The following is a 19,661-nucleotide window of genomic DNA, read 5'->3' as shown; positions in this document are numbered from 1 at the left end:
TAACGGTGGTTATTAGATATAAGAGCAGCCTCATTGCCTCGCGAGTGACGTTACGTGGAGTGTTTGGTGACGAAGCCAGCTTCCGAGATCTGACTCAACTAAACGGCATAATATCAGGCTGTCAGAGTTACGCCACACCCTCACAACTTCGACAGCACATCCTAAGAACAGCTGCAACAGCATTCTGACAGAGGTGTAAAAATTTACATTTACCTGAAGCTGAGTATTCGATGTGGCAGAGCCATTATTACGCTACAGGACATCGTTGTCAGAGTAGGTCGGTGAGGATGCGGGCGGTCACAATCTGGCATGACGACATCGCGTCACGTCGTCATTCTGGCTGACGTCACAGCCTACCTACTATCATCACAGCGTTCTGTCTGCCGCACATGCACCAAAATCATCTATGCAATGCTGCAACTACATTCACGCTTCAGTCTTATCGTTGCAGAATATAATTAATGGCAGCGAGTACTTGCGCAGTCAAGATCTGACATGACCCGATGACGTCACACGCAACGTCAATATGACGTCACGCCCTTGGTGACGCTGCTAATGCATTCTTGCTGCCGAACCTTAAAATATCGAGTCCTTCCGCGTTAACGATTCGGCTCATCATCTCACGTCTGGCCACAAACTGAATTTAATTTCTGTTCATAATATATATTTTTCTATCTAGATTTGCCATCATTCTGATCATAGAATATGTTGATTCCGTGTGTCACATTTTGCCGGCCGGTCGTCCGGTGTCACGAACTGAAACGTCTGCTGAACAATCCTTTTCATTGCGGTCAATGCGCATGCGCCAATCTAGGACTTAAAAAATGCGACCCTTTGACCGAACGAACCATGGGTTAGGGTTGGGGTTAGGATGAGGGTTAGGGTAAGGGTTAGGGGTAAGGGGTAGGGTTAGGGTTAGGTTTTTCACGACCTGATTAATCTCCCCATGTTAGCGCATGCGCATTGACCGCAATGAGAAAGATTGTTCAGGCAGAGTTTTCAGTTCGTGACACCGGCACTGCGCTCAGGAGGGGGAGGGGGATGTTAACTTTTCGTGAATAAAAGGAATCATAAAGACCAACATGCATTAAATAACAAGATACACTTTCAACGTCGGGTTTCCCATAACCTAAATTACAGATTAAACTTTATAGTTCTGACTTTTAAATCTAAAAAACTCGGAAAACATTTTTTTTTTTTTTTAAGTGAGAAAATTTTTTAAAAAATTCACGAAGCGACAAAGCCTAGAGTCTAGCCCCTGTTCAATCTTATCAGAGGTATGCGATGATGAAATTGTCCCAGTCCACCCTGAATGCGGGAAGTCGTCCATCAAATGGGAACGTGCGAAGCTCCACATTTACTTTCAACGCTGCAGGAATGCCTTTCCATCAAGGCGGAAACGGTTGACACGAATGTAATCAGTAAATGGGTTTCCTGCTTATTCGCTTAAAAATGCGTAGACACTCGATGACAAGCAACTTTTTTCTAGTATTCCCCAAGATGCAATGCTTTGCAAAAGTAGTTTTTTTTAAACAACTCTGCAAGTGTGTTTCCCAAACTACTGTTGTAGTTTGTTTCCAAAGTAGTACTTGTTTCGAAAGTAGTACTTAGGTATGGTTGTGTACGCGAGTGGATCACTTGGTGGTGCTTTTTTTGTGTGTGTGCTATACTTTCTAATCTTTAATAAACTACTGTAAGATTTTGTTTTCCAAAACTGCCGTTGGTTTGTTTTCAAAACCATGTTTTAGTCTCGCTCTGTCCAAGAGTGAAGAATTTGGCGGTGTCTTTTCCTGAGTCGCTTTAGCAGCAGTAGCAGAAACAACAACGACCACGGCAACAGCAATGAACGCAGCAGCAGCAAAACCTACAGATCGACAGACTATTGAAAAATGTAAAGTTGATACGAAAACAGAGAAACGGAGAAGGATAGACACATTTTACGAAATAAACTGGTACAACATGTCAGACGGACAGACAGACAGACAGACAGACAGACAGACCGACAGACAGACAGACAGACCGACAGACAGACAGACAGACACCCGGCAGACCGACTGCAGTGAACTCACTCTCTGTCAATGGTAAGACATTCAACACCCGGCGGCTGCGCGATGCAGCTTGCTGTTCTCCGGTCTTCTCTGAAAAATAAACCAAAAGAAGGCTTTCATAAAACCGCCAAAAGTTACTTTTGGACAATCTGCCATAAGAGGAGGATGAGGAAGAGAACAAGGAAGATACAAAAAGAAGACAACTAAGGAAAAAGATATCCAGACACGTACTTTTTACACTACAGAAAACAAATCAATCTGTCTGTCTGTCTGTCTGTCTGTCTGTCTGTCTGTCTGTCTGTCTGTCTGTCTCTCTCCCTCTGTCTCTTGATAAAGCCTCTAACTTGATTGATGTTAGTATTGATGAAGCAGTAAGTACATTTACATCTGTGTTTAATTCAGTCGCAGAGTGCCTTGTCGTCAGACATAACCCCCAGAAAAGTAATAGCACTGGTTGTGCCTGGTTTGATAAGGAATGCGAGGATAAAAGAAGGGATACCAGAAGGTCTCTACGCCAATCCAGAAGCACGCTTTGCCCCTCAGACAGAGAATCCTATTGTGAAACTCGAAAGGTTTATAAGAAATTGCTTGACGAGAAAGAAAAACAGTATAAGCAGAAATGCAGAGAAGAATTAGAAAGCTGTTTTAATGATTCCCAAAATTTTTGGAAAAACGTTAAACGGTTTTCTAGAAAAAGTGCATTGAGGAGCGATATTACAAATGATCAGTGGCTGGAGCACTTCAAGAATGTGTTCAATGCAAATAATGTTGCGCATGTAAATGAAAGTGAAGAGCCTACCTGTCATAGTGAGTCTCATGAAGAAACAAGAAGGGCAAAGCCCATACGACTCACATGCTTGACCTTGACCTTTACATGACCTTGACCTTCAGGGTCAAGGTCAAATAACTAAACCTAGCATTGACATCATACACTAAGAACTGCTTTACACATTTTTCCTACCAAAATACATGTGACCTTGACCCAAGGTCAAGGTCATCCAAGGTCATGCAACACAAAGCTGTTAATTCAAGACATAGGAAGTACAATGGTGCTTATTGGCTCTTTCTACCATGAGATATGGTCACTTTTAGTGGTTCACTACCTTATTTTGGTCACATTTCATAAGGGTCAAAGTGACCTTGACCTTGATCATATGTGACCAAATGTGTCTCATGATGAAAGCATAACATGTGCCCCACATAATTTTTAAGTTTGAAACAGTTATCTTCCATAGTTCAGGGTCAAGGTCACTTTATATGTATACAATCCAACTTTGAAGAGCTCCTGTGACCTTGACCTTGAAGCAAGGTAAACCAAACTGGTATCAAAAGATGGGGCTTACTTTGCCCTATATATCATATATAGGTGAGGTATTCAATCTCAAAAACTTCAGAGAAAATGTGAAAAATAGCTGTTTTTTAGACAACATTTATGGCCCCTGCGACCTTGACCTTGAAGCAAGGTCAAGATGCTATGTATGTTTTTTTGGGGCCTTGTCATCATACACCATCTTGCCAAATTTGGTACTGATAGACTGAATAGTGTCCAAGAAATATCCAACGTTAAAGTTTTCCGGACGGACGGACGGACGTCCGGACGTCCGGACGGACGGACGACTCGGGTGAGTACATAGACTCACTTTTGCTTCGCATGTGAGTCAAAAACCACTCCGGAAAATGAAACTTTGAACTCTGGCATAACCCTCCAAGAGGTTAAGGCAGCTATCGATCATTTAAAAGCCAATAAAGCTGCTGGACCCGATGGAGTCATACCAGAAGTCTTCAAATGTGCACATGCTCATATTATTCCTTTTTTGGTCCAACTGTTTAATGCTATTTTTTCCTCTGGAGTTTACCCTGAAGCGTGGACTGAAGCCATAATCCACCCCTTACATAAAAAGGGCGATGTACATACACCAGATAATTATAGAGGTATATCTTTGTTAAACATCTGTGGAAAGTTGTATAGTTTCATTATTAATAAGCGTTTATCGAGTTGGGTAGAAGAGCAAAATTTACTCGGTGATATACAAGCAGGGTTTCGGAAAGATCACCGCACCGTTGATCACATATTTACTTTGTTCAGTATGATTCAGAGGCATTTGCTGAGAAAAAAAAAGTTGTACGTTGCTTTTATTGATTTTCGAAAAGCCTTTGATTTAATTTCCCACTGTAAGCTCTGGCCTATTTTGCGCGGATCAGGAGTTGAAGGCAAGATGTTACAAGCCATCCAAGGCATGTACAGAAGAGTTAAAGGCCGAGTAAGATATGGGTGTAAACTGACCGACGCCTTTTTTTGTCACAAAGGCCTCAAGCAGGGGGAAATAACCAGCCCGCTTCTTTTTTCCCTGTTTATTAATGATCTGGCGTCGGAAATTATTTGTAAGGGTAAACATGGAATACAGATGGTGCCTGACTTACTTGAACTATTCATTTTGCTTTTCGCTGATGATATTGTTTTATTATCTGATACCGTGGTTGGATTACAAAACCAACTGAATATTCTTGCCCACAAAGCTAATGACATGGATTTAGAGGTTAACCTGGAAAAATCAAACATAATTATTTTTAGAAACGGGGGATACATTTCTCAGAACGAGAAATGGTTTTTCAACGGCGTCAAGATGAAGATAGTAAGCTCTTATAAGTATTTAGGACTTATTTTCACTACCCGCATGACCTTTTCAAATGCTCTTAATGATATGGCATCCAGGGCTAAGAAAGGTGTTTTTGAGTTATTAAGAACATTATGGAGACTCGGTGATTTCTCCCCAAACCTGTTTTTGAAACTATTTGATGCTCAGATACAGCCTATCCTGTTATATGGTTCAGAAATTTGGGGTCTTTACCCACAAACACAGATAGAGAAGATTCACACGTTTGCGCTTAAAAAGATTTTAAACGTGGCGCCAAGAACACCAAACGACATAGCATATGCTGAAACTGGTCGCTATCCGTTGTACATTTTTTCTCATGTTGCATGTATAAAATATTGGTTACGCCTAGTCAAGATGAATGATTCCAGACTCCCTAAAAAAGCTTATAATATGCAGTTGTATTTGCACAGGCAAGGCAAGTTTTGTTGGACATCCCAAGTAAGATTAACTTTGTATAAATTTGGTTTCGGATTTGTGTGGGAAAACCAAGGTGTGCAATGCGAGAAAGCTTTTTTGAAATGTTTTAGACAGAGGTTAATAGATTGTAATCTTCAAAATTGGCAAGAGCGCATTAATACCAGCGCAAGGTTTGAGGTTTACCGCGTATTTAAGTTATCTGTTTGCATTAAAACGTATTTTACTTTTGTCAAAAATAAGCATATAAGAGATGTACTCATTAGGTTCAGAGCGGGCGTGTCCGAATTACGCTCACATAAATTGAGATACTCCCCACATACCCTACAGGACTTGTTTTGCCCATTCTGCAAAAAAGCACCTGAGGATGAAATGCACATTTTATTTCACTGTGATGCATTGAACGATCTTCGCTGCCAATACTTACCCTTTAAATACACATCATATCCTTGTTTGGTTTCCTTTCAGTTGATAATGCAAAACAAGAAGGGTCTCCATGATTTAGGCAGATTTATTTATTATGTTAACAAACGCCGTGATTTACTTCCTAAGGTGTAACAGAATGATTTATTTTGCTTCATGTCTCTCTGTTTTGCTGATGTGGTTGAGTGCATTGTGTAGCTGCTGGTTTTTAAATAACTATGTCCTTTGATGTATGTTGTAGTTGAGGATGTATTTGATGAGGCACCAGCCATCCCCTGTACATACCCATACATGTATGTATGTGCGCGTGTGTGTGTGTGTGTGTGTGTGTGTGTGTGTGTGTGTGTGTGTGTGTGTGTGTGTGTGTGTGTGTGTGTGTGTGTGTGTGAGAAGGAGTGAAAGCCAGAATGTTTGTGTGTATGTGTGTGAGAGTGGGAGAGAGAGAGGGAGAGAGAGAGGGAGAGACAGAGAGAGAGAGAGAGAGAGAGAGATAGAGAGAGAGAGAGAGAGAGAGAGAGAGAGAGAGAGAGAGAGAGAGAGAGAGGCTGTCATGTTTGATATATGCACCGGTTGTAACGGGTCAGTTGGCCTATACAATAAACTTTCTGAGTTCTGAGTTCTGAGTTCTGAGTTCTCTCTCTCTCTCTCTCTCTTTCTTTCTCTCTTTCTCTCTCTCTTTCTCTCTTTCTCTCTCTCTCTCTCTCTCTCTCTCTCTCTCTCTCTCTCTCTCTCTCTCTCTCTCTCTCTCTTTCTCTGTGATAGTTTATTTGGATGTCGTTTGAAAGATTAAATGGCCTCTGCCAACAGCTTACCCCAGCAAGGCTTTCTCCCCAAAGATGTCTCCACGCTTCAGTTTTCGAATCTCCTGGGGTTCGTTGTGGCCTACCACTGTCTGCGTAACTTTCACCTGAAACAACGTATTTATGCAATTATAAAGAGCGTAACTTTCACAGGAAACAATGTATTTATGCAATTATGAAGAGCGTAACTTTCACAGGAAACAATGTATTAATGCAATTATGAAGAGCGTAGCTTTCACCGAAAAAAAATGTATTTATGCAATGAAAAAGGAGTGTCAAAACTGGCGTAAAACGGAGAGACAGACTCATATGGGTTGTCTTATGTACGTAAATGTCTCCGTTAATTAACTCTATCTGTCATGTGTATAACTACAAATGGTAATCATCAGAAATTATTGAAATTATTTCCCTTTAGTTCTCAGCAGTCACGTGACTTGTGACTGCTGATCACTTCCACTGTGTTTAATGTCATGGTTACTTTACCTCTGATTCATGGGCGTGAGGAAGAAAGTATGTATGATTGGTGATGTATGTCTTGAGCGTGCTGTGTATGTGAATTAGGAGAAGGCGTTTGTCATTAACATTTGTTTTTAAAAATGTTACATTGTATTGAAATCATTTCTGAATGATGTATGTTTGATAAAACAAACAACATGTAGTCTCTGTCTACATATGCATGCATGCAGAGACATAGAGAGACATTACAAGTCTCTGATGCATGCTTGTTAGGCTGTGCGGCATTCCTATCTTGTTCTTAATGAATTGTGTGAGTTTTGTGAGAAACAAATCACCATGAGATGCTTTATTTATGACATTCTTATAGCATTAAATTAAGGTAACTAGATTTCAATTACAGTTTTGCAGATGTTCTAGAGACAGCAAAACATGCTTTTAGCAGTCATTCTTATCTGAAATGGCCCAGTTCATTTTGTACTGGAGATGTAAAACAACGTGCTCCAAAACGTTGTGTAAAATTCAGGCGCACTGGAGGAACACCGAGAAAGATTCCAATGTTTTCCCCATACCCCAGGCAGGTTGAATCCCTTGGATGTACACAAATGCACTTACACCAGTGTATGTCTTCTTGTTCCTTCATTTTCCATTTATGATCAACGTCCCAGCATATATAAGATTAGGCCAAAAAAAAAATAGTCTGTTTACAGTAAACCGACCGACCCTATTTTTTTCGCGCGACCCTAGACTTTTTTTTGGCATTTGGGGAAAGAAAAAAAAAATCGCAAAATAACGTAATAATATGGTTTTTTGGAGAAAAAAACAATAAAACAAAAAATCAAAAAAAATCCCGACCTACCGACCCTATTTTTTTGGCCTATGTTACCGTAAACAGACCTCTTTTTTTTTGCCTTACACACTCTAGAGAGAACAAGCCTGGTATCCTCCAAATTGTTCTTTCAATACCAACACTCCCTCTTTGTCTCCCTAAGGGGCCCAATTCAATTTGGGAGGATCTTCGCCTGGCCAAATGGTCATTTCTTCAACACCTTCCGTAAATCAAGCAAGGGTAATGCAGACCAGATACTCCACTCTCCCCGGAGCTTAGCTACTTTCAGGTTTATAGATTCGGCAGCCCCCACTGGGACGCTTTGTACGGGTCGTTCGCATAAGTTTGTGTTATGTCATGAATGATGATGGTCGGGGGGTAATGACTTTTCCCCTGTTGGGATGAATGACGTGTATGAAGCGGAGCCTATGGGGCTTGGAGAGAGTATGCAAAATCCTGCCGGCGTGAATTCTGCCCAAATGAGTTCTCTGCAAAGTGGACTTTCCGTATCTCATACATCACGACTGCCCCCACTACTTCGTAAATGCATATTAGACTCCTTTTCCTGTCAAATGATTCTCATTTGTAATCTGTCTTCTCGCGTTGGATTTTTATCTCCATCTTGTTTTTCATACTCTAAACGTGCAGATGTGGTCATTCTTAGATAGTTTAAAACCACAACGTGAACTTGAAGAACGACGAGTGGCGATGGCGGTACACGTATAATGTAAGCCTTGTACTATGACCACTAAGGCGAAAGTATTGTTCAAATTGGATCAATATTAATTAGGAAGATTCAATGCCTGCAAACCATGCCGATACCTACAATGGGCGCAACATTACCAGATGCTACATCATATATCCCATTCCCACACTGCAAAAAACTGTGTGCTGCTGCTTTTCAAAGATTAAGCATCACTCTTATCCTTAGAGTATACTGACCTCTCCTTTGTTGATGAGGAAGAATGTGTCTCCTGTACAGCCTTCTCGAATGATGAATTCGCCCTCATGGAAGAAATCCTGCAGAGAAAATAAACAGATGTTTTCTTGACTGTCAGAAAAACAGCTGCTGTCGACATGGTATTTATCACCCAATATAATCTGTCAATACGTCGGGTAGAGAATACCTACACAAACGTACGTGCGTGCAACCATCATAATAACATACCAAAGAGGTCAAGAGATACTCCTTACAAACAAGCAAACAAACAAACAAAGAAAAAACAAACAGACAAGCAAAACACACACACACAAAAACACACACATACACACACACACACGCACACACGCACGCACACACACACACACACACACACATTGACACACACACACACACACACACACACACTCACTCACTCACTCTCGCTCATACTAACATATATACACAGACATAGACACAGACAGACAGGCAGACAGACAGGCAGACAGACAGGCAGACATACAGACAGACAAACAAACAGACAGACAGACAGACAGACAGACAGACACAGACAGACAGAAAAGGGAAACGAAACTTGAGAAACCAATCGATGTTTCTTGAGAATACAATTTGTATTGAAAGATATAATTCGAGGGGGAATTCTGTTTCTTTGTGAATCCGTTCTTTACGGCATTCTTAGACCAAGATTGCCAGTTCAATGTGTTCTTCATAAAGCCACTATTACTGCGCATATTACCATGACAGCTCTGCCATGACGTGAACTTGCCCTGCCACCCCCTCTATCACCATGGTGCGTGTGTATGTGTGTGTGTGTGTGTGTGTGTGTGTGTGTGTGTGTGTGTGTGTGTGTGTGTGTGTCTGTGTGTCTGTGTGTCTGTGAGTGTGTGTGTGTGTGTGTGTTTGTGTGTGTGTGTATTTAAAGTGTCGTTGATTTGTTTTCTAAATGCGTGTGTTGGGTGTGCTTGGCTGGAGTGAATGTTATTTAAACTGCAATTACCACAACGAATTCCCAACCTTGGACATTAACATATTCTGTGTTTTTTTATTCTGTATGGTCGGTTCATTATATAAAGGAAAGCAAGCGGTTTAAACGGGCGTCGACAGAGCCAATGTAGGATAAAAGAAACTTATAAGATCAGATACCGTTTTAACCGTTGGAATACTAAGCAGCCAAACGGACCGAAACAACGTACTTTTCATTTGTTACGCAATCGGCACTAAAAAGAACGCATAAAAAACGAAAACACTGCAAAGTGGGAAAGCAAGTCCATTCCACATGCGTCTGAGTTCTGTCACAACCAGCCATTAGTGCCGAAACGATGTACAATCAAATCTGCACTCTCAAGTGTGTCATGCGCCAAGAAGATCTTTACCGACAGCTACGATTAGCAAAGGCTACAACTTTAGAAATTTGAAACACATTTTGCAACACCATTCACTTAGCCAGGTTGATTTAAACCCCGTTAACTGGGCTCTTTTCTCGCTGATGAAGGAAATTGTCTGTAGCAAAGCTCGAGGATTTTCGAGGGAGATATGTTTTGTTGAAGAATCGCTTTTTCGTCCGTACTTGCGGCGCTCTCTCGTCGTTAAATTGAATTATTTTCTCTCCAAGCAAGACTTTTCTTCGCGATCATTCTCTTTTTCGTCTCAGCTCCGTTTTTCTCGCGTGTTGCCTGAGAATGCATGAGGCCAAACACGTCTTTACAAATATTGAGCGACAGGCAATGCGTGCCCAGAGAGCCGAGAGATGTTGCCGATTGCTCGGGACGTTTATTGGCAAAGCCATAGCTTCTATTTTCGATGGAGTTAAACAGAATCTCGCGTGAGTGTCCGAAAAAAGCAGATCCGCTAATTGATACAAGCCCCTGAGCCGAGTCAAGAGGCTGATTGTGAATGAATAATTGCAATCTTGTTAGACAGCGGCCCATCATCTGACTATGAATAGAACCGTTTCTGCGCAGAATCAAAAGGCTGCCATCAGTTCTGGTTTTTAAATCTCTAGGAACTTCGCAAAGACGTTTCTGTGTCCGTATCATGGAATTAAAACATGAAGGCAGACAGACAAGACAAACAAGTCGCGTAAGGCGAAATAACAACATTTAGTCAAGCTGTCGAACTCACAGAATGAAACTGAACGCACTGCTTTTTTCACCAAGACCACATACTCGTAGTTTCGTCAGTCCACCTCTCGTGGCAAAGGCAGTGAAATCGAAAAGCCATGCAGAATAGTGCGGTAGTGGTCGCGCTGAGCAGGATAACACGCTTTTCTGTATGTCTATTCTTTTTAGCTTACTGAGTTTGTTTTTCATCCAAACATATCATATCTATATGTTTTGGAATCAGGGACCGACAAGGAATAAGATGAAATTGTTTTTAAATCGATTTCGGAAAATTAATTTTAATCATAATTTTCATATTTTTAATTTTCAGAGCTTGTTTGTAATCCAAATATAACATATGTATATGTTTTTGGAATCAGAAAATGACGAAGAATATGATGAAATTATTTTTGGATCGTTTAATAAAAAATAATTTTAATTACAAGTTTCCGATTTTTAATGACCAAACTCAGTCATTAGTTTTTAAGCCACCAAGCTGAAATGCAATACCAAAGTCCGGCCTTCGTCGAAGATTGCTTTGCCAAAATGTCAATCAATTTGATTGAAAAACGAGGGTGTGACAGTGCCGCCTCAACTTTTACAAAAAGCCGGATATGACGTCATCGAAGGTATTTATCGAAAAAATGAAAAAACTTCCGGGGATATCATTCCCAGGAACTCTCATGTCAAATTTCATAAAGATCAGTCCAGTAGTTTAGTCTGAATCGCTCTACACACACACACGCACGCACGCACGCACGCACGCACGCACGCACGCACGCACGCACGCACGCACGCAAAAACATGAAGGAAGACGAACATATATACAGAGAGTGTATGCATGCCCAAGTCAGTAAACAAAATTGTAACTAACACGCAGAAGAAGAACAACATTACACAAAGCATGCGGCTGAGAAAGACATGTCATATGGAAAGAACGGCCAAGAAAGGACGCAGTACCATGGAATTAAAATACGAACGAGACAAAAAGTACAGGACCGAGAAGCGACGTATCAAGAAACTAAAATATGACGGGGAAAACAGGAAGCACACGGCCAATAAAGAACGTACAATGAAATTTAAACAATAATGAAGGCACACACAAAAACGGACAAGAAGATCATGACCAAGAAAGGAGTATCATGGAATTAAAGCTAGAGTCCTCCCCGTGTAAACAATTCGACTCATTATATATCTTTTATACGGACAGGCCTCTACACGGGATAAGACCGCCTTTCTACTTAAACACATATCAAAAATCAACATCCAACTGATTGTTTTCAGTGCAAGGTGAGAATTTGTTGTTGAATTAATTTTCCACATTGCCACTAAAGTCCTTTAAGAAACCAATTCATCAAACATTACCTGAACTACACTGACAGAATTCAGGCTATTCATTGTTGGCAGGGTTTAGCCTTGGAGAAAAAGGCAATGGGACATTTGTCCCCCTCAACCAAATTCCGATTGGACATAGTCGAAGGTAAGAAGCACCAGAGAGGCCTGTACGCGTTTTGACCAAAGATGCAAAATAGAGCAATATAGCCGCAATAATATGTGTGTGTGTGTGTGTGTGAGTGTGTGTGTGTGTGTGTGTGTGTGTGTGTGTGTGTGTGTGTGTGTGTGTGTGTGTGTGTGTGTGTGTGTGTGTGTGTGTGTGTGTGTGTGTGTGTGTGTGTGTGTGTGTGTGTGTAATCCGATGTAAATTGTACATTTGGTGGCGCAGTGGTATGTAATCTCAATGCGCCTTTTGACGCACTGAAGGGAATTGTGATGGGACATTTTTAGATTGAAAGCACCAATGGCGCAGGGCGCACTTGTAAAAGAAACCCTGTTGTTGGCATGTGTCAAACTGGATGGATAGGCGTATCGCATGCAAAAGCCTGGCCAGTTGTGACAAGGTGAGCCGAATCATTTACACGGGCAGGACCGTGTCTTTAAAGCACGAAGGGAAGCCCAAAGGACAAGACATGCACGGCCAAGAAAGGACTGGGATCTAAGCATTAGTCCCAATTTCCCCCCTTCTCCATAAAGCCGCAAGCGGTATTGTGTGTGTCCCGCGAAGCGTTATCTTCCAGAGGAGAGCAATCGCATGCATAAAGCATCGATTGAGTCCAACAGAAACTTGTTGGCCTCATGGAACTGACCTGACGACCCTTTTTTCTGACCGACTTATCTCTTTCTCTAGAGCATCTGGAACCCCCCCCCCCCCCCACCCCCACCACCCACCCACCCCCCCCCCCCCCACCCTCCTACCCAAAGAACTTGTGCGAGACACTGACTGTAACTCCTTTCGTTCAATGTGTCGAGGTATGAGCCTTTAGCGATTTTTATCCTAGCTGCAGAATGACGCTATGAGGCATTGCACTTCAGCATTTCTGTCCTAAATATATACTCGGCATTTCTACTTGCCAGCGAAGATGTATATGTTTAATTTAAACAGAAAAACGCTGGCGCATTTAAAACTTGATGATCGATTCGAGAGCTGAATTCCTGCAGTGGAATAGAAAACATAAAAGGAATGAAATATAGCTTTGACTTCTATTCTTGGGTCCCGCTATAACTCAAGAGTCCACAATCAGAGCTCGAGCCGCCAGTTTATTCTCTGCGAATAATGACGAACCATGTTCAACAGAAAGCAAAGAAACACTCGACGCTCGCTAAAATCCTCCACAACGAAGGCTATGTATAATCGGCAAGACCGCTGCCGATACTCTGGGACAGTTTCTGAAATATAAGCGAAGTTAATGGCACGCATGGCCAGCAAAGCAGACAAAGTACGCATCTCGAGTACCGCCAATGACCCTTCAAGCGATGTTAGTCGTTAGTAAGACTGATCACTACAACAAGCTGCCTAAACTATTTACTATCTGTACCAGTCCATTAGGCAAAGTGGATGTTCGCAAAACGGAAGCCAGCCAGCCTAAGCATAAAGATGCCTCTCCTCTCATGTTTACAAGACTACTCAAGCTTTCGGCCTTTAAGATGACTGTAAACACCAGTTTCACCCACCTCACAAACGCATGGAAAGGGGTTCTGAATATGTATGTGCAACAGCAGTTTTACGTGAGATGCATGATTAAAATATCCACACGCGGCAACATACTTCCAGAGATTTTGTACTGAACAAAAAAGCCGTTCAGAAGTCTGTCGAAAGACGGTTGAAATCGGCCTTGAGAAAGGCACTCAACGTGAGGTTTAAGAAGGCTTCATCAGAAAGAAAAAACAAATCTGTCAGCGTACCTAACAAAGTACAAATTCCCCGAAAACATTCTATAAACTTCAATTAGAAAGAAAAAGTAAGTCTGATGAATCTAGGTACGTGTACGCGTGTTAGCTGTTCATAGCATATTTATGAAAAGGCACTAATGAAACAGTCTGTGATGGTTTTACGTTAGTTGGAACTATGTTCCACGCGTATAATCTTCCATCTGATTATCCTAAAAGATTACTAAGCTACCAATTAATTACTACAACTACGGTAGGCATGCATGTAACAGGCAAGCAAAACTCGGCAATACAATCAGCTCCTACTATTTGGCGTAACGTAGGACGAACATACGTCAACCAGAGAGTCGAAGCTTATCGTTTTAATAACATTCAGTCAAGTTTGTTCACACTCATACGGTCAGGTACAGAAATGCCGACACACGAGTTCCTGGTCAGTCGGAATAGTGCTAGTTGTACTCAGATGAGGCCCACAAGACTGGCGATCAAAGATTAATGCTTGCAGCAATTCTCAACCCTGCGGCCGGTCCGCCGAGTACCAACGAGCAGAGCACTAAAACCCCGACAACACCCAGTCCCTACGCCATCGGCAAACCAACAACAAGGAACTTAGTCGATAAATATCGACAGGGGGCCGACAAATGGTTTAAATGGGAAATGTGTGTATATGGGTGTGGGTTTGAAACAAACAAACAAACCAACCCATGTGAACCCCGGGCCGCAGGCCTTCGATGTAGTGATTGAAAAAAAAGGATGTTCTCAAATGGTTCAATTCTCATTTGGTCTGATTCTCAAATGGTACCGGTATACTCCCCCCCCCCTGGCCGCAGGCCTAGGAGTAAAATTTTATAGACACTGACCTTCTTCCCAGGGGTCATTGACCCAGTTTTAGCTATGAGAGGTGGTTCGCCCAGAGGCTGTAGAGTATACTGGGGCGGTCTCTTTGATGTCTTGAGAGGAAACTTGGCCAGGGTAGTACATGCACCAGAACTGGTGGACACCAAGGACAAACATGAAATCGAAGCAGTTTGCTTTCAGAGGGAACGGTCGTCAGCAACTCAAACTTCTCTGTTTTCTTTTTTTTTTAAATCTGACTTTCTTTGTGGCCCCCTGACTCCGCCCCCCTCCCTCTGTAAGGACCCCCCTCCACAAGGACCGATTTTTGTCAACATTTTAAAGGTCGCTAGAGAGGGGTTCCACTGTATGACCTAACCGCTACTGGCAGACGGCCTCAATCTTCACGCGCAAAGACGAGATTAATAGGTGCTCGGTTTTGGTATTTTGAATTACATTACATTAAACCTTTGTTGGGTTTCATGGTCATGGCAACAGCCATAATAATATTACATGATGTATAATATCATATTTCAGCATATGTGAATTACATGTCATCATACTAAACTGTCATACATTTTTATTCCTACATTATTCTGATTGATCACAACCAAACCTACTATCATTGGACACATCCAAATGCAAGCGCCTGTTCTTGACAATTTAGATCAGTGCAATTTCCTGGGTCGGGCTTTGCCACAGACACTCACGGTTTGGCCTGTAGGTAAAATGTACAATGTATTTTCTGATTTGTGCACAAAAGCTTTTTTTCTTTTTTCTTTTTTTTAACATAACAATGTTTAATGTCACTGTATGTTTAAAAGACCATGGTCATATTTGTAAAAAAAATGTTAAATTAGAAAATAAATAACATTTTGGTTCATGATTTTTCCTACACCTGTGCTAAAAATAAGAAATAAAAATGTCGGGTATATAAGTCACTCAAATACAGCTAGGTATGAATGGCTCGGTTTGAGTTTGTTGCAGTTGACCCTGCACAAAGCGACATATCATGTTTTTGTTGAACAATTTTGACGTCACCCCTCCCATAGGGTGACGTATTTCACAACTTCCTGTGTTACACAAACTCTGTGATGACCAATTTTGACGTCACCCCTCCCATAGGGTGACGGATTTCACAACTTTCTACAGATGAACAATTTTGACGTCACCCCTCCCATAGGGTGACGGATGTCACAACTTCCTGTGTACACAAACTGATGACGTATTTCACAACAAAATGGCGCTGCCCATGGTCAACCTCGAAACTATCCGTATAGAATGGGGGCGTCCTCGCCCCCATAAAAAAATGCGACAAGAGGAACCCTTGCAGGATGCCCACATCCGCCTGACGGTTTTATCGTCTCAATAGTCAGTAAACAATGTTCTGGGCCGAAAGAGCAGCCACTCTCCCGTGAGACGATGGAAGACGAGGATCCAGACATCCTTGACAGCCCTCACAATGGAACGGGGGGTGTGCGGTAACCGAAAGGCAAAAGGAGCAGTCACAGAAAGGAAATCAATAGAGTGTTGGGGGTCCTGGCTTCGTGTCCGACCCTTTACCGGACTGCCAACTGTCGCACCAGGAGCGATACATCTCAGGCCGGGGCTCTAACCGACCACGTCCTTCATCTCTCTCAGTCGCAACTGGAGAGGCAGAATGGCTCTCACCTTGTTAGCAACTTTCCTGCTCCGCTACTGCTTTCTAGCTGAGAGACTGTCGGTCTTGCAGAGCAACTTTTGGTCTAGTTGAGACACTTCGCTCTACAAATCAGCCAACTCTGTCTTCGCAGCTGCTCCCTGCTCTCCTAAAAATGTCTCCAAGGTATGTTTTAGGAGTAGAATTAACAAAACGCCAGTTAAATGCTGGCGCATACGTCACCCACAAGGAACGTAAAACGTCGGGCTGTCGGAAACTCCCATCCCCCAAATAGACGTCCCAGTATCGTTTTCATGCATCGACATGGTCATCACGCGTTTCTAGCGGTTTCAGTCAAGGACGGGTAATGGGGCAGACGGAGGAAATGGAGGCACATGGTCTTGCGGGCTACTCAACAGCCATGCTGAGCTGCTCAGTCTGAGGCGTCCCTCGTGTGACTACCGTCAGGCAGTGTTAAGCTGCCCCTGTCATGTTTAAAGACACAGTCCTTCCCGTGTAAACGATTCGGCTTACTATCACAGATCTGGCCAGGCTTTTATACGGGATAGACCATCCCTCAGCTTAGACACATACCAAAAATCAACAACCTGTGTGCTTTTTATAAAATGAATTCCTACATATCGCCACGCTGCTTAGGAATCAATGAACGAAACATGAACGACAGATTTAGGTTGTTCACAGTTTATCCATTGAAGAATTCCAATTGGTTTTTTTCTTTTTATATTTAGTCAAGTTTTGACTAAATATTTTAACGTAGAGGGGGGAATCGAGACGAGGGTCGTGGTGTATGTGTGTGTGTGTGTGTGTGTGTGTGTGTGTCTGTCTGTCTGTCTGTCTGTCTGTGTGTGTGTGTAGAGCGATTCAGACCAAACTACTGGACCGATCTTTATGAAATTTTACATGAGAGTTCCTGGGATTGATATCCCCGAACGTTTTTTTCATTTTTTTGATAAATGTCTTTGATGACGTCATATCCGGCTTTTCGTGAAAGTTGAGGCGGCACTGTCACGCCCTCATTTTTCAACCAAATTGGTTGAAATTTTGGTCAAGTAATCTTCGACGAAGCCCGGACTTCGGTATTGCATTTCAGCTTGGTGGCTTAAAAATTAATTAATGACTTTGGTCATTAAAAACCGGAAAATTGTAAAAAAAAATAAAAATTTATAAAACGATCCAAATTTACGTTTATCTTATTCTCCATCATTTGCTGATTCCAAAAACATATAAATATGTTATATTCGGATTAAAAACAAGCTCTGAAAATTAAATATATAAAAATTATTATCAAAATTAAATTGTCCAAATCAATTTAAAAACACTTTCATCTTATTCCTTGTCGGTTCCTGATTCCAAAAACATATAGATATGATATGTTTGGATTAAAAACACGCTCAGAAAGTTAAAACAAAGAGAGGTACAGAAAAGCGTGCTATCCTTCTTAGCGCAACTACTACCCCGCTCTTCTTGTCAATTTCACTGCCTTTGCCATGAGCGGTGGACTGACGATGCTACGAGTATACGGTCTTGCTGAAAAATGGCAGCTACTTGACTAAATATTGTATTTTCGCCTTACGCGACTTGTTTTTCTTTTTACAAGCACATGTCCTCCGACATCTAAAAGTAAACTTCTTCAAGATAGACCAGAGTAGTACACGTAAAAAGTCAAAGTTCCAAATACACTGATATTATAAATGTCTCTAGGCGATGTGAACGTGCTGGAAAAAAATTGTCGTTAATATTTTTGGAGCTGGCATTGTTACTGAGCTCGATACGTTTATAGTTGCCAGCGTACTTTACAGGATCAATCGGTATCCTTCTTCTTCATTTGGTGTTTAACGTCGTTTTCAACCACGAAGGTTATATCGCGACGGGGAAAGGGAGGAGATGGGATAGAGCCACTTGTCAATTGTTTCTTGTTCACAAAAGCACTAATCAAAAATTTGCTCCAGGGGCTTGCAAAGTAGCACAATATATTACCTTACTGGGAGAATGCAAGTTTACAGTACAAAGGACTTAACATTTCTTACATACTGCTTGACTAAAATCTTTACAAAAATTGACTATATTCTATACAAGAAACACTTAACAAGGGTAAAAGGAGAAACAGAATCCGTTAGTCGCCTCTTACGACATGCTGGGGAGCATCGGGTAAACTCTTCCCCCTAACCCGCGGGGGGTATCAATCGGTATCAAAATCAGTGGAACCCAAATGACTTATAGGACAAATATAATCCTCTTTTCTTGTCCCCGAGGCCCATTCAAATGGCTATAAAGCGGTTACTACTCTAGTCTATATTTACTGGCCTCTCTCTCTGTATGTATGTCTGTCTGTCTCTCTCTCTCACGCACGCACGCACGCACACACACGCACGCACATGCACACGCGCGCGAGGGACACTGGGACCAGAAAGAAATTATACGCACTTCAAACAGTTGTTCGCGTATCTGAACAGGATTGTACTGGGCATATAAGCCCCTTAGACCACTTTCCTGTCAATAGTAATCGTCTCCTTTCCGCCAAGACAATTCCCAGAACCAGGTTAACCCAAACAAACAACGCGGTACCCAATGTACTGTCCAAGGTCGTTCCACACTCTATTCGCACACCCGCCGACAATTTGGCGAATCTCGCCAACGGTGTCGTCAATATTCGTTCGCGACCTGCCAAGGCGAAGAAGGCAAAGGGCGACCACTGGAACTGATAATCTGCAAATCACTGTTTACTTGCCCCTGCAGGCCAGAGTTGCGGGGATTGAAGGCTGCCGCTGAATCAATGGTGGCGCGTCCTGACGGCTGCCAAAGGCAACAGTACCCCACCACGTCAGAGCTTACATTCAACAATCCGACCTGCCCAGGAATCTACACTTTCTCTCCTGATTTCCATTCCGATCGAGTCGAGTCGATGAGCGCCTGGGAAAACACGCGCCTCCTCTAACGCTGATGAAGTTTAGAAGGGTGTTCGGGCATCCACGGAAGATAATCCAATCCACAGACACAACCCTTAAATAACAGTTCAGCGGGTCGTCTGTTTAGGTGGGCCCAGTCAAAACATCGTTTCCCACTATGGTATGACTGACAATTTTGTTGAAAATGATAGTTTGTGCTAAAAAATCTGCTTTTCAAACCTTTGAACCGAACAATTAATCCTAGCAAATAATCTTAACTTGGCATCTGACGGCCGACTTGGGTTATATCGAAGTTTTTACAGTGTTGTCACTTCGACTAAAAATAGAATTTCAACTTTGACGTATGTAGCTATAAACTGTGATCATAACTTTG

At 42.1% G+C, this 19,661-nt stretch overlaps 1 protein-coding gene and 1 long non-coding RNA gene across 2 annotated transcripts in view; one reads left to right on the top strand and one right to left on the bottom strand.

Annotated features, from left to right (window-relative positions):
- Nucleotides 1–19,661, top strand: part of LOC138958551 (uncharacterized) — a 147,813-nt gene that overhangs the window by 55,305 nt on the left and 72,847 nt on the right. The window lies entirely within an intron of this gene.
- Nucleotides 1–19,661, bottom strand: part of LOC138957218 (cGMP-dependent protein kinase 1-like) — a 92,277-nt gene that overhangs the window by 33,665 nt on the left and 38,951 nt on the right. The window contains exons 7-9 of the mRNA XM_070328370.1: nt 8,567–8,644; nt 6,355–6,449; nt 2,070–2,138 (exon numbers count right to left, since the gene is read on the bottom strand). Of these exons, the coding sequence (XP_070184471.1) occupies nt 2,070–2,138; nt 6,355–6,449; nt 8,567–8,644 (242 nt within the window). The remainder of the gene's footprint in view (nt 1–2,069; nt 2,139–6,354; nt 6,450–8,566; nt 8,645–19,661) is intronic.

The sequence above is a fragment of the Littorina saxatilis genome, linkage group LG2 (genome assembly GCF_037325665.1).
Source record: "Littorina saxatilis isolate snail1 linkage group LG2, US_GU_Lsax_2.0, whole genome shotgun sequence".
Lineage (NCBI taxonomy): Eukaryota > Metazoa > Mollusca > Gastropoda > Littorinimorpha > Littorinidae > Littorina > Littorina saxatilis.
The sequence above is the reverse complement of the archived record's forward strand: the minus strand, read 5'-3'. Positions and strand labels throughout refer to the sequence as shown.